At 40.1% G+C, this 27,500-nt stretch overlaps 1 protein-coding gene across 1 annotated transcript in view; it reads right to left on the minus strand.

The window, feature by feature from the left end:
* Window positions 1-27,500, minus strand: part of COL22A1 (collagen type XXII alpha 1 chain) — a 108,156-nt gene that overhangs the window by 6,767 nt on the left and 73,889 nt on the right. The window contains exons 34-58 of the mRNA XM_053466159.1: window positions 25,973-26,026; window positions 25,676-25,729; window positions 19,099-19,152; window positions 18,320-18,373; window positions 17,983-18,036; window positions 17,045-17,149; window positions 16,533-16,577; window positions 12,876-12,953; window positions 12,300-12,335; window positions 11,610-11,663; window positions 10,525-10,569; window positions 9,449-9,496; window positions 8,766-8,879; window positions 8,110-8,163; window positions 7,677-7,730; window positions 7,521-7,574; window positions 7,025-7,078; window positions 6,634-6,687; window positions 6,401-6,454; window positions 5,139-5,192; window positions 2,606-2,650; window positions 2,346-2,399; window positions 1,653-1,706; window positions 759-812; window positions 540-611 (exon numbers count right to left, since the gene is read on the minus strand). Coding sequence (XP_053322134.1) covers window positions 540-611; window positions 759-812; window positions 1,653-1,706; window positions 2,346-2,399; window positions 2,606-2,650; window positions 5,139-5,192; window positions 6,401-6,454; window positions 6,634-6,687; window positions 7,025-7,078; window positions 7,521-7,574; window positions 7,677-7,730; window positions 8,110-8,163; window positions 8,766-8,879; window positions 9,449-9,496; window positions 10,525-10,569; window positions 11,610-11,663; window positions 12,300-12,335; window positions 12,876-12,953; window positions 16,533-16,577; window positions 17,045-17,149; window positions 17,983-18,036; window positions 18,320-18,373; window positions 19,099-19,152; window positions 25,676-25,729; window positions 25,973-26,026 — 1,452 coding nt within the window. The remainder of the gene's footprint in view (window positions 1-539; window positions 612-758; window positions 813-1,652; window positions 1,707-2,345; window positions 2,400-2,605; window positions 2,651-5,138; window positions 5,193-6,400; window positions 6,455-6,633; window positions 6,688-7,024; window positions 7,079-7,520; window positions 7,575-7,676; window positions 7,731-8,109; window positions 8,164-8,765; window positions 8,880-9,448; window positions 9,497-10,524; window positions 10,570-11,609; window positions 11,664-12,299; window positions 12,336-12,875; window positions 12,954-16,532; window positions 16,578-17,044; window positions 17,150-17,982; window positions 18,037-18,319; window positions 18,374-19,098; window positions 19,153-25,675; window positions 25,730-25,972; window positions 26,027-27,500) is intronic.

The following is a 27,500-nucleotide window of genomic DNA, read 5'->3' on the forward strand; positions in this document are numbered from 1 at the left end:
TTTCACATGTTTTTTCAGAACATTTGGGACCCCCGAGGGCAACAGGCGCTGCACCGCCGGCCAGCATTGTGTCATGATCCGCCGTCACAAGCATAGAGCCTCGTATCTGCACTAATTAGTCATTGGCCGGGGACTGGTCTGGGCAATTTCAACACCCACCAGCGTCAGCGGGACCGCCCACCGATCTCAGAGGGACCACCCACCAGTCTCAGAGGGACCGCCCACCGATCTGAGAGGGACCGCCAACCAATCTCAGGGGGACCACCTATCGATGTCAGAGGGACTATCCACCGATATCAGAGGGACCACCCACCGATGTCAGAGGGACCACCCACCGATGTCAGAGGGACCACCTACTCGCATCCCGAAAAGGGAGCCTGGATGTTCCCAGGCATGCTGAGGAGTTGTCACAGATCAATGTGAAAAGCAAGGTTTCCGTGGCGCTGGGGTTTTTCCAACTTTTTTGCCCAGTTCTGATTATTAATATTAATATTAACAGTATTAGAGTGAGTCTGTATTAACTCGCAGGTCTTACTTACCCTCGGGCCCTGGGGCCCTTGAAATCCTGGGACCCCAGCAGTGCCGTGATCTCCTTTGGTACCTTTAGGGCCCTGTTTTAGACAAAAAACACAACTTTTATTAAACTCGACACTGAAAACTTTTTTTTCTAGTAACTTTTTTTTTAATGAAAAGGTGATGTTCAAGATCAAATCAGGGAACCTGTATACTATATAACCCCCCCATATATTAATACTCACAGCTATGCCGGGGGCACCAGGATTACCGGGAGGGCCAGGCTGTCCGTTTTTACCCTGGAAAAAAAAATAGAATAAGATAAAGTGGTAGTAATATTTACAAAATATTTTTTTTTCTATAGAATTGCTGGAAAAAAGTCCTAAAAATATTAGCTACAAATTTGACAATTTTCACTCAAACTGATCCTAGATTGTTGCCTGGCAAATCGCGCCGTATCAAACCAAAAAAGATTAATGAAAATCAACACTCAGGCATTTTTTGAAAGGCCGAACGGGGTAACGCAAGAGAGCGAGTGACGTCGGTCGCAGCAAAGGGTCTGCCAGCTCAGGCCTGATGACGATCGCTGACGGTAACGGGGGCTATAAATAGGTTGGCAGAGTGATGACGGATTCGAGAGAGGCCGTTATTGGGCGTTTTTAATGTGAAATAGATTTTTTTCTCACTGCTGACGGCAGGTAACTATTTCTTGGTCTCGTCGCAATATTAGTTACTACCACTTTGATTGGGGGTTGTTCCATGTATCTACTACACTAAAATTTCCATAATCACCTAGCAACCATTCTGAGCTCCTGGAAAAGAGGGGCATCAGCATGGGGGGAGGGGGTGACAGTGATTTTGTTTTAAAAAGGGGCACTTGGGGTATATGGTACAATACACTCCCTCTACAACTAAGTGAAACTTCTGTTAAAAAAGATCTTGGAGGTTTCTTACAGGAGAAGCCTCCAAGGGCTGTCTTTCATCAGGCTTTCTTTCTTTGATTCATCTCATCTAGAACTCACGGTTTAGCCCGGAGCACAAATGTTATTCCACCCCATGGAGGAACCCGCAGAATTAATGTATCTGGACAGCCACATAAGGGAGGCAGCAACTAATTGCTGAATTGTATTATAACTTACAGACGGTCCTCGTATCCCTCGCGGTCCCTGGGGTCCTGCAGGTCCTGGGTCTCCCTGGAAGAATATCAAGAGAGCTGGTCATTAGGATAATAATAATACCAATAATATTAATAATTATTATTATTTAATGTCTTAAATAAATGCTATTAGATCAACTTGAGTACTTGACACTAGTGTGAGTTTTAATAGGTGGCTGCTACGGGTTACCATCCAAGTCATAACGCGCTCCTACATAACACACACAAAAGTCCGGTCAGAAATCCAGCGCAGACGGGGTTAATGTTCTAAATGACTATTGTAGCTGGAAACGGCTGATTTTTAATAGAATCTCTTCATAGGCGTACAGAGGCCCTTTATCACTCCCATCACTCCTGTGTTCCAATGACCCTTTATCACTCCCATCACTCCTGTGTTCCAATGACCCTTTATCACTCCCATCACTCCTGTGTTCCAACGGCCCTTTATCACTCCCATCACTCCTGTGTCCCAATGGCTGATCCAAGTTTAAGTTTAAAAGGCTAATTGATGGTTAGAAACCCTTTTGTAATTATGTTACAGCCAGAAATGTCCTTGTTTTCCGTTAAAACAGCTCAGTGACCCCAAACCTTTGATCTGTAGAATGTGTGTATATATAAATATATATATTTAAACATGTACGGTACAGGCATGCACTTAATTTTTAATATAACTTACATCCTTTCCTGAGTTTCCTTGACGTCCTGGAGGACCTGGAACTCCTGGTTCTCCCTATCAAAAGAAATAAGATATTTAGTCTCCGTGTCAGCAAATAATGTAAATGTAATCCTTGGGGGGTTTACATTTTTGTTAAGATTGCCCAAAATTCTAGGTTGCCATTAAATTGTAGACCTCATGGTATAGCGAGAGGGCAGGAGATCTATGACACACACAGAATTTCTAGGTCACGCAATGTTATGTTCAGCCATACTACTTACTCTGGGTCCAGGGCCCCCGGCATCACCTCTGTGTCCCTTGAAGCCCTGGGTGAAGAAGAAGAAGAAGATTTACTTCTAATAACGCTTGGGAAATCTCTTATTTTATTCTCTCCTCTGAAGGTTTAAATCACATAGAAACAAACCCAAACTTTTAAGTAGCTTTTCTCAGTTTTTTTACGGGAACAACCAATTGGTATCTGCCTTTTGTATCACATGACCATTAAGTGTTCCCGGCAAAATTGCAAACGAAACAGAATTTAATATGGTTAAAGACTTATTTCTTGGAGCGGTCTGGGCACTCAGCAGCAGTAGGAATGATGCTTCTAAAGTGTTAAATTCACTAAGTCCGATGTGGGCCTACTTCCTGTACAGGATATGATGTCATAACCATTCTTAGGAACTTATCATGGTAGGCTACCCAGGGCCTTATGAAGAGGCCTGGGTTAGGGCCGCTTCAATGTGCATTTTTCTTTAAATAGTGACATTAACCCCTTAATGACAAAGCCCGTACATGAACGGGCTAAAAATGCATTGTTTTCAATGGCTTTTGGGACCGCCCATTGTCCTTAAGGGGTTAATCTGTCCTTTAATTTTAAATAACACATTTGTATTTCAGTTTTAAGCGTTCTGTTACCTCACTGTCATAAAATATATAAATTATAATAACCAGAATTAATTACTTAGACTGATACTCGGCAGGGAGTGTTTCTATAATATGAATATTTTTTTTTTAAATGGCAGCGGCGACAATAATATATCACCAGCCTTTGTTTATAATAATAATATTTTCGGGAGGTTTTTTTTTAGAAGATGGCAATTTCTCAAAGTGTTTCCTTGAGCTAAAAAAACACAATAACCCCAAGAAAAATAAGGAAATATTTATCAAACCGAAAAAAAAAACCATCTAGAAGATGGAATGTGTGAAATGTTGATAAATCTTAGAGGTTTGGCTTTTTTCTTAATTATTTCGAACGCTTCTGGCTTATGAATGATCCCAGTCCAGAGGTCTATTTATCAAAGGCTGGGAAGTCTGGAGCCGGACCCTCTTCCTGACCAGAAATCGTATGCGTGTTCAAGGACGTTCATTCAGCGCTGCTGCATACAAATGAGGTAAGAGAATCACAGCGGGTTATTTATTAAGAGCGATTCTACCGCAGTGCATGGAAAGTGTTGGTATGACTATATAAACTATATAACGGGAAGGGAAGATACTGCTCCCTCAAAATTAGGTAAAAAACAATATTGTCATTTTATCCCGCCGTCCTGCCAAGCTATACCTTTGTCCCGCTTTTCAGGGGGTTCTCGGTGGGACAGGTTATTTAACCTTATTTGCATGCGCCTACCCAGAATCCCTTGTGGCTGTGGCTGTGGCAGCACCATGAGATTTCTGAGGGGGAAAAAAAACCTTCTGGCGTGTCTGGTGTCTGTAGATGAGTGTTTAATAATAATGCTTCTACTACCCCTTAATTTTAATTGGAGGGGTTTTCCATCACCTTTACCCTCCATAACTTATATAATGGTATATTCTGCCCATGTGCAGAGTTCTAGGCATTCAGAGTAGTGCTGTCACTTTGAGTGACACGCTACCTCCCAAGCTCCGCCCCTCTGGCATCCTGATTCGCCGGGGTAAAGGTTGGGAGGTATGGTACCGTCAGTCTAAATCAGTTGCCAATTTATGATGTGCAGATCGAGAAGTCACACAATTTTCCAAAATCAGGCTCTATAGGTTCAACTCTGCAGATCTCTAAAAGGTGGGGTTCTAGATGGAAGGGTATAAATTAGAATGGTTTGGGAATTTTTCTGCCTTCACACTGGGTTCCAGTTCCAGTGAAGCGAATCTAATACACTACTGTTCAACAGTTTGAGGTCACAAGGACATTTCTGTCTGTAACATAATCTTTATCCTTTTAACCTTAATCTTGGATCAGCAAACACAACGTGCCATTGGAACTCAGGAGTGATGGGAGTGATAAAGGGCCATTGGAACACAGGAGTGATGGGAGTGATAAAGGGCCATTGGAACACAGGAGTGATGGGAGTGATAAAGGACCATTGGGACACAGGAGTGATGGGAGTGATAAAGGTCCATTGAAACACAGGAGTGATGGGAGTGATAAAGGGCCATTAGAACACAGGAGTGATGGGAGTGATAAAGGGCCGTTGGAGCACAGGAGTGAAGGGAGTGATAGAGGGCCATTAGAACACAGGAGTGATGGGAGTGATGGGGCCTCTGTATGTTTATGAAGATATTCAATTAAAAATCAGCCATTTCCAGCTACAATAGTCATTTACAACATTAACCCCGTCTGCGCTGGATTTCTGATCCATTTTATTTAATGGACAAAAACAAGGACATTTCTAAGTGACCCCAAACGGTTGAATTGTAGTGTCTATAATATATACTTTTGGTTTTATACCTATAGTAATGGGGATCCCAGATAAAAGGAAAAGAATTTGAAGGCAAAAAAACCCATGGTTTTTCAAAAAGATAAACACATTATTCAAGATGCACACGCATGTTACACGTTCTTACCGGCAACCCTCTAGGTCCTTCTCTGCCCGGAGGTCCAAGTTCTCCTGGCTTTCCCTATAAGCAAAAAACAAAGTAATACACTGTGAGATATTTAATGTTCTGCCAGTGAGTCATTTGTCTGTAGCTCCACCATTGACATTAATGATGGCCGATGCAATCAATTATTTGTCAACCACATCAAGAAAGCCATTGGATCTTCTGAGTAGAGTTAATTGACTACGCCAAGAGTTTAGGACCAAGGTTAGTGTTGGCCATTGAGTTAAGCAGGTTTCAGTGTTGAGCACTTCTCATGAGTTTAGCCCTTATATAGCATGAATCGGCCCTCACATTATTTAACCTTTAGTATATGAGGGATCCTATTACACCTATAGCCCAGTCTCCCCAATTTTTGAGAAGGAGCCAAAATCTTCCTACCGAATGCAAAGAAATGTTCCATAACCAATGACGAAGACCCTTCTGAAGTCAAAGGTAACATCAGAAGACACGTGGATAAATGTTTGGACAAAGCACCATTATTCTAGCACAGAAAAACCTTTTTTAGGTCACATTAACAGGCCCCTTCTTCTCTCACTGCCCTCATCAGAACTTCTCGTGGTGACGGAAAGATAGAAGAACATTCGCATGTCCTGTTCAGTCTCAGAAGGTGGAAAATAAAATGAAGACGAGGAAAGCGAAGTCAGGTCGCTACCAGCTGGCACAGTTATAAAAAGACCATTTTTGGAATAAATCAACACATTTCTCTCAATAAATCCAGCACTAATGATCTTCCGAGACGCAACAGATTTTTCATCTTTACATCCATAAAAGCTACCAAGATATTCTTTGGGAATTATTCATCAACGTTTCATAGAGAAAGGAGTCTGGATGAGATATTTGCATTAAAAACCACCGAGTACTTCACGATCGATACATTTGATGTACAACGTTTGTGCACTTTTACTATTTCATTATTGATTATTATAGTCGGCTTTTTTATTTTTTTTATTTTACTATATCACTTGATGTCTCGTCATAAAAAAAAATGAAAGAAAAAAAGAAATAAGCTCAGGGGGGACGATTTCTACCTTTTTGCAACTTTTTTTTGTTTCCAGGGCAGAACGTTCGTAAACGACCAGAATCTCACTTTAGTACTTTGGGAATAAATATTCAGGTAGCAGTAAAACTCAAAGATGTCGTTCGTCCGTAAAAGGTAATACAGAAAACGGAGAAACATTTGCATTTGTACTATATCTGCCGATGTAGATATAATAAAAATAGCTTACCGGCTCCCCTGGGGTTCCTGGCTTCCCATCCTTCCCATCTTTCCCTTGAATGCCCTGAAACATGGAAAGAATACTTTTACACAAATTCCTTTAACGTAGACATAAAGTAGTCGATTAGGGTAATGATGCGGGGATTTAGCAAATAGAAACATGTCCCAGACATTTAATTTCTATGTTCATAAGCTAGTCTTTCTTAACACCCCCAACAAAATGAGATCTCTTACTGTACTTACCGTAAATCCTGGTAATCCGGGTGGACCTTTAGGTCCAGGAGGACCTTCTTTACCCTTGAGTAGAATAAAAAGAAAACATGTTTGAAAGGAGTCAGAATATGGTGTAAATAAACATATTTCAGAGCCCCCTCCCTGATGATGTTGGGGTGCTATGGAAAAGGAGGTCCGCATAGCCATAGGAGTCAAGATTCTCAGTGTGATGTCATTACCCAGCACGAGGGGTAGGTTGGCCATGAAGTTGGTGGAACGGTTGATAAAATTGGCTAAAAAAAGACCTCCACCTCCATTACTCCTTCCAGACTCTAGACCATCAAGGCTGTTGAGGGCTCCAAGTCTATATATAGCTATAGTATTCTAGGTTTCATGTAATTTATGTATACTTAGAACTTACAGTTTCTCCCATGGTGCCTGGTGGACCCATAGGACCTGGAGGACCATCTGTTCCCTACCAAAAAAAAAATTCAAACATGATATCAATTAGCAATTTATATTATCACAGACAATGTCACCATCCAAGCCTTTATATGGAAGCTCTCAATACTTATCCATATTTGAATTTTAGAATCTCAAAATGATGTATATATAAATAAAATATGGAGTCGCAAAACCTTTAAGACATCTAAGGCACCTTCTAGCGACCAAATGAAGAATTCCTTGAAGTCTTAACTATATACAGCGGTGTATTTATTTTATTGAAACCTTGGAAAATACACGTTTTTCTAATGACAATGGCTGACCTATAAAGCAATATGGCTAGAAAATTATTTTACTAACTATGACTATTCTGATAGAATAATATCCGGCAAAAAAAATATAATAAAATTGCATTTTTTGGAATAATATCAGGCAAAAAAAATAATAATGAAATTGCATTTTTGTCTACTTACAGGTGTTCCGGGGCTACCAGGTGATCCGATAAAACCAGGCATTCCGGGAAGTCCCTTCAGATAAAGATAAAGCAATTATAGACAATTATAGATCGTATGTCATGAACGAGGGTTAAATCATAGGAATTTATCATAGGAATTCACATCGCCATTTACCTGTTCGCCTTTTTGCCCAGTCTCTCCGTGTGCCCCGCGATCTCCCTTGCTGCCCTGATAAAATAAAATATTGCTGGTATTGGAAGCATATATCATCAAAATACCAACCGCAGAAGCTTTTACGCTATTTGGACTTCTAAAAGGACTGTTCTCCCTTCTGTGAAAGCTGTTGCTCCATCGTTTAAAGTTTGTTCTTCTACTCGGCTTCCTATATCTTCTTCTTCCTATTGGCTGAAAAGCCATTACATGATTTGGCCACTATATTGGGCGTTTTACATCATGAGTTGGCCAAAAGGTGTTACAGTTGTCGGAAAGTACAATGAAATTTGGTTGGGGATCGGGAGCCACCTCGGTTTAGTGAATGAGCCACATAATCCACCAGCTTTTCCAAACACAATTATTACAAAATGTGGTTTTTACGGTAATGGCTCACCTTCATTCCATCCAAACCAGTTGGTCCAGGAGGGCCCGTGACACCAGCCTCTCCCTACGAAAGACAAAGCGTTATAGAAACATAGAATTTGTCGGTAGATCAGACCCAGTTGGTCCAACTTGTCTGCCAATTTTTCAAACCTTAATCAGTCGTTGGTCTCGTCTTTGATTCAGGAGCCGTATGTCTATCCCATGCATGTTTAATACCCTCACTGTATTACCCTCTACCACTTCTGCTGGGAGGCTGTTCCAGTTATCCCCCCCCCAGTGTATAATAATAAAGCTCAAAAGAGGTAAATTAATATTGTTTAAAACTAGGAGCATTTGATTAGATAATCGTGCATTTACATCATTACTTAAAATTAGTGATATGTTAGGTAATTCACTTATCATCAATTAAACATAATCTGAGCATTAAAGAAATATGTTCTATAAGTACATTATTATTATTATTATTATCACAGTTCTCTATGAAATTACACAAAAAGATCTCTTGGTGAACTTCACTCAAGAAAAATATGGGTTCCAACTTTTTTTTTAAATGGGATAAAATAGCAAGGAAAACAATGGCAAAAGAACTCATATTAAAGTATACGAGGTACATATATATAAAAATATATAATAATAGCTGAACAATAAGTATTCAATAGATGTTACCTTTTTCCCGTCGATTCCGTCTCTCCCTGGGGATCCGCGCAGCCCTTTATCTCCTTTGACTCCGGGAATTCCGGGAAGACCTGGGGGTCCTGGTGGGCAGTCTCTGCAGATATCCTTTAAAAGAAAAACCCACGGAATCAACCAAAACAACATCATCTCTTCATATTCTATTATTTATATACATGTGTTATAATGCATACAGTGTATATGATATTATATTATTTAGTGTGTCACCCAAAACAGCATGAAAATGAGCTCAAAATGGCAGCCTGACTATGAACAGCAGAGGCTTTACTTGGAAAATACTTGTAAAATGTACCCATCGTACAATAAACAAGGGGGGAAGGAAAAGTGGAAAGGGGAAAAGGCAAAGTAAAATCAAAAGTAAAATAAAGCGGAAGGGAAAAGTAAAGAAAAATAAAGAGAAAGGAAAAAATGATAATGAAAGGAAAAGAGAAGTAAGGGCCTAAAACATGTTTTTGTTGTAATGGCTGGCCAGAGCAACTGATCCAATGGTCCAATCAGCAAGAACGGTGTACAGTTTACTATGGTGATAGAACTACTTTTCACCAACTTTGCACCTTTTTATATACATCCCTCTTAAAATGATTTAAAAGCTCGTTCATGACTAATGAATGCCTTGTGTGTGATATTTCTGAAATGAGACAAATTACATTCCGTACCTTAACGAGGAAACTCACTTCCCCCGGAGAAAGGAGTGAAGCTGGACCCTTCAAAACAAAAGCATTTCCATTGATAAGATAGTAAAATAAGTAATGCCTGACAATAATAGTTCATAAAATGTTTGAATATTCAATCACCACAAAGACAAAATTCCCTGTTTTCAGCAACAGTCATTCCAGTTGATTCATTTAGAAAGTGTTCTAGTGAGAAAGTAACAAATGTAATAAAAAGTATTTAATGTGACTTAAACGTGAAACAATATGAAAAAAAGTATTTAACATGAATATTTCTATATTTTTTTTCTCAAATACAATGCTTTAAGTCAAAAAGATATAAAGCAATTCCTATTTTGTAGAAAATCTAATCTATCTGCACATCAGCAAAAGAAATGAGGAAAGTGCAGAATAATTAGTGGAAATTAAAGAGAGAGTGAAAAAATAATAAAAAAAATAAATAATAGATAATAAATAACAGACAGTTTTAGAAATCAGAAAAAGCTAATTTAATAGAAAAAATAATGAGAGAGATGTGCAAAAAAATAATTAATTAAATTAGGAAATCTGGAAAAAAAATACAAAATAATTAGTGGAAATTAGAGAGTGAAAAAATAATAAACAGATAATAAATAACAAACAGTTTTAGAAATGAGAAAAAGTAAACTTAATAGAAAAAATAAAGAGACAGATATGCAAAATAAATTTAAAAAAATTAGGAAATCCGGAAAAAAATACAAAATAATTGTAATAAATAATAAATAACAAACAGTTTTAGAAATCAGAAAAAGTAAACTTAATAGAAAAAATAAAGAGACAGATATGTAAAATAAATTTTAAAAAAATTAGGAAATCTGGAAAAAAATACAAAATAATTAGTGGAAATTAGAGAGTGAAAAAATAATAAATAATAAATAACAAACAGTTTTAGAAATCAGAAAAAGTAAACTTAATAGAAAAAAATAATGAGACAGATATGCAAAAAAAATAAAAAAATTAGGAAATAAAAAAAAAACAAACAGAATAATTAGTAGACGGCATAGAGCTTTTCAGAAATCTTAAACCTCTGTAAGGAAACTTACTGGTTCACCGGGAGGTCCTCGCTCTCCTGGGTTCCCTGGGAAGCCCTGTAAACAAGTAAAAATAAACAGATTAATGAAGTTCCTGCTGAGATTTCTGGTCATGGCATATTAATTATTTATAATATCTTTCTTATGTAAATTTTGTTTTCCTTATTAACTTTAAAAGCTCGGAACACCAGGGAGCCGATCAAAACCAACTTTTAAAAAGTAAACCACATGAATAATTTTGCTGTAAAAAATGACCTTTTTATGGAGAATCTTCCTACTTCCAACTAGACAAGTCATTAGATCAAAGCGTATATAATAAGATAATTCAGACGATGTAGAGACAGCTTTGAAATCGATCTATTCTGTACAAGTAGGACGGGTACATTTACTTCATTTAAAATTACGTTTTAAAATAATTATTTCAAATAAGAATGTTTTGTGTTATTTTAAATTAAATTAAGTATATATCTATCATGTTAATATATATATTTATATATATATATATATTTATATAAACATTTAAAAAGCAGATCTTTCGGTTCCACTAAATACTACATTTTTACATCAAATAAATGAGTGAGAAGTGACATATTCTGGCCTAGGCTGACTATGTTTAGGACGGTAGGTCTGCCCCATAACAGGGAGTAACCTGTACTTGGGGGTGGTCTGCCCCGGGTGCCACTCATCAGGGGGCACCACATTGGCACGCAGAGTCCCCCATGTCTCCCGGAAACTCCCTCTCTCTTAATGTGTCCCTACCTGTAAGTGAGAGCTAAAGTAAAAGTGTGAGATAGTGTGAGAAAGTCAGCAAGAGTGAGTGAGAGTGTGAGTGAGCCCAAGTAAGAGTACGTGAGAGTATGAGTGAGCGTGAATAACAGTGAATGGGAGTGTGAGAAAGTGAGGGAGACTGAAAGAGCACGAGTAAGAGTGAGTGAGAATGTGGGGTGGGAGTGCAGAGTTGCCAAATATGGGATCCGCTTGGGTGTGACATACTCTAGGCACGCCCCTGCCCAGCAGAGTTTTAAAATGGCTGTTCTTTTAAATTAAAGCATAATTACACTGTAAGGTTATAAAATGAAAGAACACAAATTACTTACATCTTGTCCCGGTGGCCCCTGAGGACCCGGAGGTCCCATCAAACCTCTTATTCCCTAAGAAAATGAAATACAATTTAAAGAAAAGGAGTGTACATGTCTAGCTGCGTAGCATATGAGTATCGAGTGCCTAGTATCAGCAGCTGCTAAAGTCATGACCTCAGTAGGGTTTTGTTCCCTACGCACTTCGACAAGGACAGTCTGAATACGCAATCAACATCGCCTCATTCAGGCAGCCATATATATGGGTTATCGACGAGCCCTGGGAAAAGCTTGCTATGGAGAATAAAGATGGGCAAAAGATTTGCTCATTTCTGAATATAAAGTAAAATAAAAGATTTCCGGCCCAGGGGAATTCTTGTTCCCGCGTCTGAGTTTCCCATGATGATGTAAGCATCGCGAATATCAAGTCTGTTCATGACATCATGAGTTGCTTTTTATTTTAGGAAACTGAACTGCCTGTTCTCATCTACTTTTTCTTGCTCATCAACTTAGTTACAATAAATTCCCTAATTTTGAACAAAAGGACAAACCAATTCCTTTAATTTCCTGTTAAGAATAATCTGTAGTCACATAGGCTTTTGGGACCTCAGAGGTCTCTAGTTCAAATAGAATAGGTCTTGATATAAATTCAGATTTTTTTTTTTATACATCCCCCCCATATTTTGTAATTACTATTTCGATCAGTAATACCTGTAATCCTTTCTCTCCTGGGGCTCCGGCTGGACCCTATAAAAAAAAAAAAATCAAATTACCGTAAATTATTAAGAGAAACAAACAAAATTTTTTTCTGACATTTTCCCTGGGAAGAGCTGCTTCCCCGGGTCTCTGAGTCAGTTTCTTCATTCTTCAGGCATAGGGAATACTTGGGTCAAGGGTCATGCCCAAGCACCCCCCGTCGGCCTAGAACCCACCTACTCACGACCTACTATAACTTGCTTCCACTAAACCCTACAAGTAGCTAGACCTGCCTCTTCAAAGAAAACAACTTCAATGTATTTTAATTAGTATTCCCATTTTGGAGTTTTATTTAGAATTTGCAATATAATAACCAAATTATTATTAATTGCACTCATTACTCGAGAAGAATGAGTAGAGCAATTATTTAAATAATAGGGACAACCCCATACTCCATTAGAAGTACCCCCATAATTCAAAAGAACACATTTTTTTACACTTGCCTAACCATGTATGGATTAATAAGAAAACGCGTACAAAAAACATAAATTAATGAAATAGGTGGATAAACAAATTGATACATTTACTTACTGGAGAGCCATCGATTCCTATACCGGGGGGTCCTCTGCTTCCTGGCTGCCCTGGGACTCCGGGAGGTCCTCTATCCCCCTGTAATTAGACTAAATAAGGTCACAAAGCTGCTGCATGCGTTATAACAAAAAACAAATGCGAAGGGAGGCCTGGCGCTAGGACTCTTTCACTAGCCATGGTGATGGACTATTTCATGTTTCAGCTGGGTATAGCAGGACAGCCTTCTGCCCTACGACAGCCTGTGTGATGGACATCTCTGTGGGCCAATCAGAATACAAAACTGTTTCTGCAACGTCCATGTGCAACTGAAGGCCGTTACCGTAAGGTTTACACACAACTAGGAACTTTTGGGCTGGAGTGGGTGGTCCCGATGACATCGCGGGCGGTCCCACTGTCATTAGTGGGCGGTCCTGCAGACATCGTGGGACACACTCCCATTCAGGAGTGGGGCGTGTCAGGACCCTGCTCCCGCTACCCGGAGAAGTGGAGAAGCAGCGCTTCTCCCGCGGTCCATGGGGCAAAACCCGGAGAGTTCCCAGGTATGCATTTACAACGTATATTTGTGGCTAGTGCTACCTAAACCATCCATGGGCCCCACCGTTTTCCTGGGGGTTGACTGGGACCTCAGCTGGTGGGAAAAAACTACAATGTTACCTGTTCTAGCTCTGTTATCATAGGTCAATCTACTAGACAAACACCCGGACTCCTTATCATACATAGAATGACTCAGTCTTAATCACACATTTGTTCAACAAAGACACAGGGTTATCTGGCTGGGGCTGGTCCCATGCTGACGTTTTTCTGTACAGGTCACGGGACCAGCCCCAGCCGGATAACCCCGAAGGTGCAAGAAGCTTCCATGAAGCAGTCAGGGCAACATGATTAATACGACCTGATCAGGGCAAACCCCAATTTCCATGCGCAACCTTCCCTGGATGATCTTAAATGAGACACAAGAGCTGACAATTTTCATCATACGAAGATGCTCCAGAATCCATAACCCAAATCCTCATTTAGCAAACCGAATACGTGTTCAGCCTAGAAGCTCTGTGTTGAAGTTTAATTATATTTCTAATATGTTGCAATTGATATTAAATATTTATAATTCACTTTTATTGTGCGGAACAAAATTAAATAATAACTGCGTTACCCGCAGGCGGGCTGCCAGCTGTTTTACTGATACCCGAAGGATTTTTTTGGCCCGTATACAAGATACTTAATGGATAAAGCAGTCTCAGCGTATATTTAATCAGGATTCGGAATGGCAGTTTGTGTAATGGAAATACCTTAATTCCGTGGAAACGCAGCAACAATTACTTTCTTTTTAATGGCAATGGGTAAAATAGATCTTTTAATCCGGGCTACCTTGTGATTTTCATCCTCCAAGATCTCCCTCTTTTTGCTCCACAAGAGAGATAGGAGGGGTTGGGGGCAAAAAGAGGACCAGGATAGCCTCTTAATAGACTGTAAAGAAGGTGTGAGGGGGTAAATTCAGATAAAGGAAAAAGCGGAGCCCAGCACATCTTCTCCTGCCCAGGGGTAAAAGGCTCCCCAAGTCATATTTGCACCTGCGCTAACGGTGCCTCTCATGGGCATAAAGGTAACTGCAAAAGTGAGGAAAAAATAACAAATTTAATTTAATTTTTTTTCAATAGACCATAAATTGTCTTAGACTTGGCCTATAGTAGACCAAGGGTGGTCATCAGAAATCTTGGGGCCCAGTACATGCTTGAAGCCCAGGGTTAGTGGCATTTGGGGGCAGCATTTCTTAGACTGGTGCATTGGGATTTGTAATAACTTGTTTTGTAACGAAAACTACCTGTTTCGCTTCGTTCACACCAATCTCCAATAACGAGGGGGGACCCACTGAAACAAACTAAAATGAATGGAAAACCCACCGAAAGTTCATCCCACCGAAAAGGGTCATCTCTCCCTCTCACACATTTTGTGGGACAGTTGGTTTTTGTGGGGCGAGGCAGGCTTAAACAAGCTATGATTAGCATTTTTGGCAGTATTCCCAGAAAATGTGGTTAAGGTTCAAAGTGGGTACACAATTATTCAGAGTCCAATAAATCTAACAGGTGCTGCTTATTAAGTATTAGCAAATGCAAACTCCCAGGAACCAATCCAAGGACAGAGCAAAAGGAAAAAAGGCTATAACTAACCACTAACCAGAATGCCAGAGATACCTATACTGAAAAAAAATCACCAATAATAGAAAGCTGGCATTGAGGGAAAAAACCCTATTTAAAGGTAAAATGGGCGGGGAGCGTGGCATGTCAGGACCCCTCTCCCACGACCCGGAGGATTTGGGTGTTGACCCGTAGAACCTTTATTATTATTATTATTATTGATTGTTTTATATAGCTCCATCATGTTCCATAGCGCGGTACGATGGGTATCATAAGAGAAGAATACGACTCACTAGCCACAACTCTCCACAACGTATCTTAATCTTATGGAGAAAATCAGCCCAAGATCGGGAGCGGAATTCAAATATATAAGTAAAAGAGAGAGAATTAAGTTGGGATCAACGTTTTCCCTGAATGGCAGCAGGAAAATGTGACAGTTAATTGAAAGTACCGGAGAGAGCAGAACACCCTCATTATAATATTGAAGTGTATCTTGGATACGATCGAATTCCATCTTGAATACAAAGTAACTTAATCAAGACTCCGACTGTTCTTTCCCTAATGCATGCATTTAATGGTGGTGTTAATAAAGAAATTGAGTTTAAGTCATGGAATGGTTATTTCGGGGAAATCCTGTTTGATTTAGAGAGGTGGCTTTAGGCTGTCTCAGACCGCATGACATCATAAACTACAAACGCTAATTAAAAGTACCATTTCTCGAAGGTTAGTACGGCCGACAGACCGATGGTGGCTTCAGTTTTAAATCGTATCACTAATGTATTGAAATGTATTGCCTGTGTACAGTGCTGAGCGTATCATGGACATTATTGATGATCTCGTTACTTTGCTTTTGGTGCCTGAAGTTTCCTTTGTTGTGTTTTTTCCCCCTACAATGCATAATGATAGATACAGTGGTTTGGTTCCAATAAAGCAGCAGCACAAATCCGTTCCATTGCTATAAATGGACTTTAAGGTACCGTATCTATTATATACATTATGAGAATTCATCAATTTCCCAAATCCATCATTTTTTCCATATTAAAAAAGCAATATACTGCACATATGAGCTACTTAGCAGTGTTTAACATTGTCAATTTAGAAAAAAATGTATATAGATACACACATGCATACATAGCTGACATACGCACACACACATACATACCAACCACACACACACATACTTACATACCTCACACACACACACACACACACAGATATTAGGTTTCTTGAAGCCGTGTCCAGGGAAAATATGACCCCCCCACATCCCGGGAACTGTTGCAGACGTGTAAATGTCATACTGGGGGGTCAGATACAAGGAGCGTTCTGGGACAGGGCAGCGCAGATGAAGCAATCGGCAGTAACGTGTGATGAATTGCGACGGTGCCCCATCGTTTTCTTGACGCTGTACATAACTCCATTCGCACTTTGTGTGATTTAGGTTCCGTACGCTCTTATTGCCTGTGCAATACTCCGGATTACGGAAAGATAAACTTTTTTGTTGCAATCAAAATCCTTTTTTGCTTACCTTCATCCCGGACTGTCCTGCCGGACCCATTGGGCCACGTTCTCCCTATATTCAGGATAAAAAAACAAACATGTACAAGTTAGAACACAATAGTGCTGATTTCATGCAGATGGATATTGTATTTTGTATGATAGTAGTAATAATAATAATAATAATAATAATAGATACTGTGGCCAGGCCAATCCCATCAATCGAGTTTCATTAATGCGACTGACAACGTGAAACCACTCAATTAAGGTAACTTAAAAAGCTGCACATGGTATAATAATACAAATACGTGCGTGTTTGTATTTTTTTAGGTTTTTATGGGTGGTTTTATCCCTGCATGTTAGCCGGGACCAGACAATTGTGCTACGTGCTGACAAATTGATCTAATTCACGTAAAAATAGGATGTCCTCTAAATACGCGGTGTTTCTGCCCTTCACACATAACGTTACACAATTCAATATCCACTTTACTATTACCATACTTATATATATATATTTTATTATAAGAATATCTGTAAAGTTACCGGTTCTCCGTCCTTGCCTTTCCCTGGTAGTCCAGGCAAGCCAGCGAGACCAATTTCTCCTTGTGGACCAGGAGGTCCCATCCTTCCCTCTCTGCCTGGCTCACCCTAATATAATAAACAGAAAGAAATGCCATTTTGTTCCATTAAAGTATTTTTTATGTAAACATTGCTTGAATTCTAGCGGCTGAAATTTACAATTCTACAAAAGATCATTTTAATTGAAAAAGACAAAGCTAAACATTTACACTTACACAAATACATATAAATATCTGCTTAAAATAATTAAATTAAATTCATTAAAATAATAATAATAATAATAATATTCGCATAGTGACGTAAAACTAAGACTCTTGGCTCCAACCAAAAATGGATTAATCCCTGGATCAATCATCCCAATTAAATGTAAAAAGTCTACTCATTTGTAACTCCATTAGTCAATTAACCCCTTCCATTTTCTGCAAGGCCTACATTGGACCAATAGGGCGCATTTGCCCAAAACATCACAATTTCAATGTCCTCAAAGGGTAGACTTCAATGTGATGCCCACCAACGTCTACAGTGAGCCCACTTTTTGTCACACTCTAGCCCTTTATAAACCGGCCAACGGATGTCATGTTTTTCTTTTTCTTTGGGTTACAGGAGGTTCTACATATCATGGCGTCTAAGGGGCCACACATGTTTGTTGTCATCATCTGCCTTTGCAGTAACTCCCCATACTTTATTTCCACTACTGGATCTCCGACCGTTTCTTATACCTACCTTTACAGCTCATGCTTTTGTCCAAAGAAAAGAAAAAAAGGAATTAACCAAGATGTCTAACTGTTCAGTTTTAATATTAGAGATAAAGAACATAAAAAGGATAAAAAAACCCACAAAAACTTTACATTTGTTGGTTTCTCTTCTATGTGCAGTTTAATTTTGTTTGTATTTATCTTTACCTTTTCTCCTTTTTGTCCATCCTTCCCAGTCAACCCCATTTCTCCGGGACTCCCCTGTAGAAAAGATCAATATATAAGATTAAGCTTTACGGATCTGTACATAACGCTTGGTATTGAACAATGTACGGTATTTACCCTGAATGACTTTAGAACTTTATAGCTCTAATATTAAAGATGAAATAGAATGTTGAGAGACACTGTGTTTACAAGCCCCTGCTTATAAAAGTAACTAAAGATTATTAAAGGAACAGCCTAGTCCCAAAACCTTCATGATCGCTAATCCTCATTTAATTATCTTTTCCAACTATGCATGTGCGTAAATCCCCTAAATATTTACCACGTTTCCAGGCAAGCCACGGGATCCCGGTGGCCCAACTGGACCTGGCGGACCCTGTTAAAGAAAAAAAGAGCTTGTCAAATTCAATAAATAACTCTTATCCATATCTCACAGACTTGAAGACCACGGTAAACCTAGAACTATTAGGACTTCCAACTCTTTCAGGGTTTCAAGGACCAAACCAATGCCTGGGAATGTTAGATCTCAGTAAAGCTATAAGGCATTTCAAATATTAACCCGTTAATAGCTCATCACAATGACTCTATGGCAGGGCCTCGCCAATGGTGGCAGCCAAATGGTTCTAATAATTCTTTATGAAAACAATGACTTGTCAGGAGATAAAGATATTCTAAATTAGGTCACTTCTATTTAAGCAGGGATTTCAGCTGTGATATACCAGTAAGAAAAGCACCAGTTTGAATGTTCGGGTATTATTAAGTCAGAATAGAAGGTAGCCCCACACTGTGTGACCCCAAGAATCAGCCCATTCACCCCGAGACCATGAATTTAATCCACCCATCATGGAATTAATCATGTAATGCACACGTTACATACTCTCTCACTCCTAATGTGATCACCAAAAACATGTTTCAAAGATTGATGGTGCAAGCAGCCAATCGGAATGAAGAATCAGTGTGTGAGCTGCTAGACAGGTAGGCCTGAGGTCATTAATGTTCTAATCATCTTTTTTTTGTCTACTTGCCACATTATTTGGACACCATTAGGCCTAGACCTCATATAACACAATCACCTGTACATAAATGATTCCTCCTACTTACAATGTCACCTTTCAGTCCAGGATCTCCTTTCATTCCTTCTTGACCTTTGAAACCCTGTAGTGAACGAAACCATTATGATTATTTGGGTGCACAACATCTTGTTTTATTAAAGGACATTGGATACATTGTTTGCAGAAGTTGTAGAGGAATAACTATGGAATCTTTTTCTTCCCAACGTAAACTTTGGTTATAAACTACTCTCTGCGCATTGGGTCTTCTAAAGCCTTGTAAGTTAGAGTTTATACATTGGTCTACAAATAGTTCTTCTTGCTGTTTTCAGAACCCATCCCATTAAAGGTTTAGTCTCATCAGCCACAAACCATTGAGTGTCTTTGGACAGAGTGAAGATAAAGACCGTCTATAAACATTTCTTGGGTTTTACAAGAATTTCTTAAATTCTCTGAAAGGATTTGCCGTACAACTCATGCTACTCGAAGGCCAACCAAAGGACTTGTCACGAAGGGAAGCCCTTAGCCTTGCTGGTAACCTACTGATCTCCTGCCAAGTTGGAAGAGGTCTCTAGGTGGCCCATGTAGTCATTGTCTGTTCTAGACTTGTGCATTCGTCTTCGGGTGAACATGAAAACGAACACGAAGAGTGCGTTTTCGTGTTCGTTCCGAAGACACGTAGAAGAGAAGACAGTGCCGGTAAAACGTAGGCGAAGACAAAGACACACGAAGAATCTTCGTCTTCGTCTACTAATCTCCCCGGTTCCTTCCCCATCTAGCCTACCTTATCTTCACGGCATCGCTGGAGTTGACTGAAGCGGAAATCCGCAGGTTCGTCGTCAGGGGTTACAGGGCAGTGCGAGTGAGCCTATTGGTCACCTGCAGGGTCTTCCTCTGGCATCAACCAATTGGTTGATGCCAGAGGAAGACCCTGCAGGTGACCAATAGGCTCATTCGCACAGCCTTTTTAACTCCTGATTTCTGCTCCCGTTAACCGCTGCGATGCTGCGTTGGATAACGGGAGCAGAAATCCATAGGGTAAAGGGCCGTGCAAGCGACCGATAGGCTCACTCGCACGGCCCCTTACCACTAGTTGCTATGGAGAAAAAAGACCTGGAACCCTGCTGCAACAGTTAAAAGTCCGTGCCAGCGACCAACAAAATCACCGGTACCGACATTTAACTTAGCATAATAACTTATTATAACTTCGGACACAATGCTGCCCTCTGTTGGTACGATACATTTAGTAGCTTTATAAGTTATTATGCTACTCAATGTAAAACCAACAGAGGGCAGCATTCTGTCTTTATTTTTTATTTTTTTTGTATTAAACCATTACACGAAAGGATCACGGGAAAATATTTTATTTGAATAAATGCAAATGAGCACACTGCCACATATGGCTAATATATGTTCGGACAGAATGCTGCCCTCTGTTGGTTAGATACATTAAGTAACATAATAACTTTGGATTTCAAGCATATGGAACAATGCTACTTAATGTAAAACCAACAGAGGGCAGCATTCTGTCCGAACATATATTAGCCATATGTGGCAGTGTGCTCATTTGCATTTATTCAAATAAAATATATTCCCATGATCCTTTCGTGTAATGGTTTAATACAAAAAAAAAAAAAACAAAATAAATAGAAAAAAGGAGTTTGAAAGTTTGACAGAATTAATGTCCGCGAGTGCGGCGGGGAGACCAGCGGATCATGGGAATATACGTTATTTAAATAATTAATAAATGAAAATGAACACACTACCACATATGGCTAATATATCATCGGACAGAATGCTGCCCTCTGTTGGTTTTACATTGAGTAGCATAATATTCTGCCCGATAATATATCTGGTAGTGTGCTCATTGGTCGCCAGCAGGAGGCCCCCTGCTGGCGACCAATAGAGTTGCTGATACGCACATTTAAAATCCTGGCACCAGAGCTGCTGCGGTACACATTAACCCCGTATTAACCCCGGAAAAAACAAAGAAAAAAACAAATATTTGCCCGAAGAGAAGACAGGAACGGGCGAATATTCGCGGAACACGAAGATTTTTTTTTTGGACAAAGACGAGCACGAAGAGGAAGACGAAGACGAAGACGAAGAGCCCCCTGGTGCCCAAGTCTAGTCTGTTCCCCTTTATGTTTTAAGTATGAGTTGTACCATCAGAAGCATGTTTCTTTGTTTACTTACACTCAGCTATAAGAGAGATATGTGAGACCATCTCACCTTCTGCCTAGGACCTGTATTAACATAGAGGTCTACGCCATGATTATTGCCAGGCTAGAGCAACCCTACTGATATTTACTTTCTTTACAGCTGAATCGCTTTAACCTCCAGCGTTAACAGCCAGATCCCTGCCGGCTCATTCGCGGTATCCCACCAAACAATCAATGTTAACAGGTTCATTAACATGTCCTCCCGCCTGCAAAGTGCATTAGCATGTTTTCATAGTTTTAAACAAGAGGGTCACACCAGGCTAGACTTCCAAATTGTGCCAGATATATATATACGCTCAACGACAAATCCGTATTATGCGATAAACATTTTAATGTATGTCATTTGTGATAGAAACAGGGCTACTCTATCCATATCCTACAGGGAAAGTTTGTAGCCCTTTTTCTACGATAATCGAAATCCCGCCAATCCCTATAATCAGCCCATTCAAAGCATGACTTAATGAAATAATTTCACTGCTTTAACTAAATGGCTCCATATCGACCACAGGCCTTAGCAGGCTCAAAGATAATATCTATGGGCACGATGCTAACTACTGAAGGTAGTCGGGGAAGGTAGAGAATTTATGGGATCAAAAAAGAATAATTTTCACACATGGATAAAAATACTGATAACGATAATAATAAAAATAACAATTTAATATTAATTAAATTCCTTTTTTTAAGCAATGCTGTGTCACATAAATACCGCGTTTATTCACAAATTAGCTTTGTTGAACAGGTCAAGAAAATATGATACTCAAGGGAATGGAAGGCACTTTGGTCATAAATAAGATGAATTGAGCTATGGCCCTGGCAGACCTCTCTTGCTTTTATTGCAGCTTTGTTACGGTATATCCCTTGGGTGCCATGCAAGTCACTTATTGCAATTAGAATTCAGTGTTTTAGAATTTAAAGCAGTTTGGAGAGAGATTCATGTATAAAGCCGGGAGAGACGATGAACTTAATTTAGCAAGTCCCATCAATTACTAGATATATTTGGAGGGGCCTTGACATCGCCAAGATCAATGCTGGATTATCTGTAGGGGGTTTTGACGGTTTGGTCGCCTTGAAGGTGATAATTGTTGACCTTATTTGCATGCGACTACCCAGAATCCCTTGTGGCTGTGGCAGCACCATGAGATTCCGAGGGAAAAACAAGCATTCTGGCTTGTCTGGTGTCTGTAGATGAGTGTGTAATAATGTTTCTACTACCCCCTTAAATTTAAGTGGAAGGGTCTTCCATCACCTTTACTCACCATAACTTATGTAATGGGATTTCTTGGCTAATCGAAGCCTACAGTATTATGTTGTTATCACAACCTCATGCTGATGAGTCCCATTAAGTGCTGTGCTGTGCTGTGCTGTGCTGTGCTGTGCTGTGCTGTGCTACGCTGTGCTACGCTGTGCTACGCTGTGCTACGCTACTTTGTGTTTCTGGAGCCTGGAATGAGCTGTTTGCTGCCAGCGGGGTCCCCTAAGGGATTGCTGAGTTCAGCTCTTCTATCGTGTCTTCTGGCTGGGCACCTGTGGTAAAGCTGGACCGAGTAACTCTTCAGCCAGGCTGCATCTTCCTGGCTGGGATGATGAAAGGAAGCAGGGCTTGAAGGGACCCATTGCACACAGCTTTCTGACTTGGATGAATAGTAAAGAAAGCTCGGGTCCAGAGCCTTCTTGGTGTAAAATAAGAAGCGTAAAAAGAGATTGCAAAAAAAAAAAAACTGCCTATGAATAGTGATTTGGCTATTGCACCTCTTATCTGAGTTTTGTATAAAGGCTTCCCAGAATCCCTTGTGGTTGTGGCAGCACCATGAGATTTCTGAGGGAAAAACAAGCCTTGTCTGGTGTCTGTAGATGAGTGTGTAATAATGTTTCTACTACCCCCTTAAATTTAAGTGGAAGGGTTTTCCATCACCTTTACCCACCATAACTTATGTAATGGTATTTGTCGTCTTGTAAAAGCATACCTGGTGTTTCATGTAAATAAGTGAAACAAAAGAGAATGTTGCATTACCATTTCAGGTCATATAATAATTGCTTCTCGGCCTTTTGGCTAAGATCAAATGTAGTCCCTCTTGTGGTGGGGGCGGATGACTCTGGCCTTAGGGTTTGGGAAAGCAATGGAGCCTGAGGTGTTGAATTGCCCCGGCAGCAATGCTGGAGTCACCGTGTGTGGTATTGCATGCCACTGCACACGGTGAGCGCACATTCTCACTGGCGGCCTTCCAGCACTACCTTTTCCCCTATGAACCTTCTGGTCTTGGGGTTAAGATTTATTTTTGAATCCGGCAGGCCAGAAATGGCTTGTCCTTAAATTATTTTTCTTTAATTTATATAATTCACTTCGTTTTACACGAGTGCCGATTAATTTACCCCCCTTTTGAATTCACGGTTTGAAATTCACGGCTTGGCCCCCACTATTCTATGGCACATGTTTTTCTTTTTAAGAGGCAGTGAAGTCTGGACTTTGCTGGAGGAGGATTGGGAGCCTTCTGGCCCCTTCCTCTCTTCAAGAAGGCCAGCAAGGAGTCTCACTCTTCGGGGTGAGACTCAAGATCCGACCCTCCCATGGGGGGGGGACGGAATTTGTCCGAGTTTTCCGTGAGGGAACTCGGTATCGTAGTCTGGCTTCTGCTGCCTTGTGCACAGAATGCGGCACCAAAGGAGCACGCACCTCGGGCTTCAAAAAAAAAATTCAGGTCATACAATGCCAAAAATGAAATAGTTTGGAAATGGAGATGCAACTATTGCCCCCTCCCCTTTCATTTAAAACATGGGAGGTACAGAAGCCCACCTAATCCCTTAGCCTATGGCTGCCATCCTGTGCCCAGTGGAATGGGGGGTTCTATTTAAATAAAAAATCTTTGGCGTATTGAGGCCACAGTAAAACTAACTGTTTTAGGGGACAAGGAGCCCATCCTTACTTCTTAACCCCTTCCATCCCCTGTCCTTTGAGGTTTTTAAAGCCCACTGGAAGAATTAAATCGCATCCTCTGGTGACTAATAGACTGCAATTATAATACAAAGCAAAGCTTCCTTTAACCACTTGGGGCACGGGAGCACTTAAGTAGGTAAAGACCTATCCATACAACCAGCAGCTATTCCAGAATCCATCAAGCGTCAATTAGATTTTATTTTTGTTTCTTGCAGCTTTTTTTCCTTTTAAATTGGCAGGCTTTTTTTTTTTTTTTTTTTAATGAGGATTGATAATTTCAATGATCATCGCAAAATTATTATTTTTTAAATGTATTACTTATAGTTTTCTTCTGTTAAACTTTGTTATTCTTTTTTGTGAGCTGTGGGAAAAGACATTCGAGTTGTTGTTCAGTTAGCATGCCCTCGCCTAAGAGTTGGAAATTTGAAGGTCACTTTAAGGTTACCCTTTTAACTCTGCTTACCACTCAACTCTTCAGTGATTAGACCTAAATGTGGGAAAAGTAACCTAAATAATTTGGAGCCTCATAGTGGTACATGACGTAGGGCTCGGATCTTGCATTTATTATTCTACAGAACTATAAAAGCCTGTCCAGCACAGAGAATAATTATCTGGTTCCTACTGACAATGAAGTTTAAATATTGATGCCACAAGTACTAGGAAGTTTATTAGGTCTGGACTCTTTTCATGGAAAGCTAACCAATCAACCAATTTTAACGAAGCCAACCAAGACAATAAATATTTCTGCTCTCTGGAACAGGATCACTTGGGGCTGGGCACATTGACGTAGTAATTCTTCCAGCTCCAAGCAGTGGCGGAACTCCTGGGGTCGCGACTGTGACCTTGGAGTTCTGCCAGTCAGGAGGGGCCCAAGGGGTGCCGAGCGGTTGCTGAAAACGACCGCTCAGCAACTCTTGCGCCCCCCTGACTGACAGAAATCCAGGATGCCTCTGCTCGCTGCCGCCGTCGCCTGCCTTCCCAGAGTGCAGTGTTGGGAGCGTGAGGCGTTTGTCTCGGGTGCCGGCGCTTCACACTAAGCGCCGGCATATGACGTCATATGCCGGCGCTCAGCAGTGAAGCGCCGGCACCCGAGACAAATGCCTCACGCTCCCAACACAGGAGTTGACGGTAAGTGACCTACAAAGGGGGGGGTAGGGAGGCAGAGGGTAGATTGTGAGAAGGGGGGGTAGGGAGGGAGAGGGGAGACTGTGAGAAGGGGGGTAGGGAGGGAGAGGGGAGACTGTGAGAAGGGGGGTAGGGAGGGAGAGGGGAGACTGTTAGAAGAGGGGTCAGGGAGGGAGAGGGGAGATCGTGAGAAGGGGGGGAGGGAGAGGGGAGATAGTGAGAAAGGGATAGATGGGTTGGGGGTGGGGGGGCCCTTAACTGATTCTCGCACCGGGGCCCTGAGGTTTCTAGTTACGCCCCTGGCTCCAAGTATATGCAACAAGTGTTTATATTTATATATATTACCATACCTGTGGTCCAGCAGGGCCTTCAGGACCTTGTATTCCGGCTACACCTTGTGGACCCTGAATGACAAAAATAATAATAGGTATCACTGTGGAAAGTAGAGTAAATCTGGTAAAGATGATACCTTTATTGGCTAACTGGAGTATAATAGATTGCGAGCTTCCATGACTTTATATGTCTCTTCTTCAGGATTATTGTGTTGGAAGTTAGTAACTCTACAAAACATTATAAGAATATCAAGGTGTATATACTGCGACGTTATATAAAAAAAATATTTACAATCACAATCAAATTCAACTCACTGTTTCTCCAGTTTCTCCTTGTTCTCCCTTTTCTCCTTTTTCACCTGGCAGCCCCTAAAATAAAAATGCATTTGTATTAAGAGAGACCCAAATTATATGCTAATAGCAATTTAATACCTTGTTGGGATCCCACTTCTAACACCAAAAGAGACAGCGGCAAAAATATTTCAATGAATAATTAACTAAAAAAAAAAACATTTTTGACCCATCCTGAAATTTCCAAAATTAAATACAAAAATATTACCAAACACACAAAAATTCAATACAAATTTTTTTTTTAAATAAGAGATCACAAATATCTAAATATTGACCATGGAATGTTAGAAATCTTCCTGGTAATGGGATTGTATCAGGAGCCGCAACCATTTTGTTTTTATGGATTCTTTTGTTTTTAATCTTTATTCTAGCGTGCAGAATTAGCTTTCGCAAATTATTGGCACGTACCATACTTTGGAGAATACATTAAAAAAAACCATTCCCCAGCTTAATTAAAAAAAATGCCATCCTGCTCTGCTTGCTTTATCTATTCATTAAGTTATTTTTTTTCATATTGGCGCATTGATGTGTTTGCAAATCGATGAAAGTTTCATGTATTTGCATGTGTATGAAACATTGATAACATTTCCATGACTGGAGGAGCACCGTGAGTTTTTAGAGCTTAAACATCGGTACCCAATGGTTTGTTTTTCTTCTTCTGTGAAGCTACGGCTCAATGTTATAAACTTGTTAATCAATATTTATATTGTACGGCGCTGCACTATAAGTTGGTGCTTAATCAATAAACAATAGAGAATATTTTAGCATATAGAATTTCTAGCATGGGAAAACGTTCCTGTTGCCATCTGGTGGTAAAAATGTGTAACAACTGGTACAGGGAAATTAACCCAATACTACCCACATTTTTTTGATTTTTTTAAAGAGTTACGCATTTTTTATTGAGATTTCCGACAGCTTTTTATTTTTATATCAAACTACACCTATTGTATTGCTATGACAACGTTTAAATTACCGTAAGCACAATTGTGTCTCCCTAGAAGTTGTAGAGGTTAATAAAGAGAGGGAATTTAAACACACATGGGATAGACATACGGCTCCTGAATCTAAGAGGAGACCAACGATGAGTCTTTACAGCAGGAGAAACGGGCAATTAGACGGGGGCCGAATGGGGCCGATGTGCTAGGAAATTCTGTATTTCCAAATTATATAGCCAATTAACCTACACATTGCAGTGTTGATATTCTTACAGAGACACTAAGAAATGTTAAAGCACAACATTAAGAACACACTGGAGTTGAGAAGTGGTCTTATCACCGTAGCAACCAATGGGAAAGGTAAGACCACGTTTAAAAGAAAGCCCCAGAATGTCCTATAATACATATGCTCCAATGTTCCTTAATTGCACGTGTGGCCGTATGTGAATACACAGACATTAACCTAATACAACAGGACGGTCCAATACATCTGTGCATATAGATCTGCGCATTTACCAAATGATGTTACACTAAAGTGGAAGAGATGATGTCACTGC

This window comes from Spea bombifrons, chromosome 5, assembly GCF_027358695.1.
Source record: "Spea bombifrons isolate aSpeBom1 chromosome 5, aSpeBom1.2.pri, whole genome shotgun sequence".
Classification (NCBI taxonomy): Eukaryota; Metazoa; Chordata; class Amphibia; order Anura; family Pelobatidae; genus Spea; species Spea bombifrons.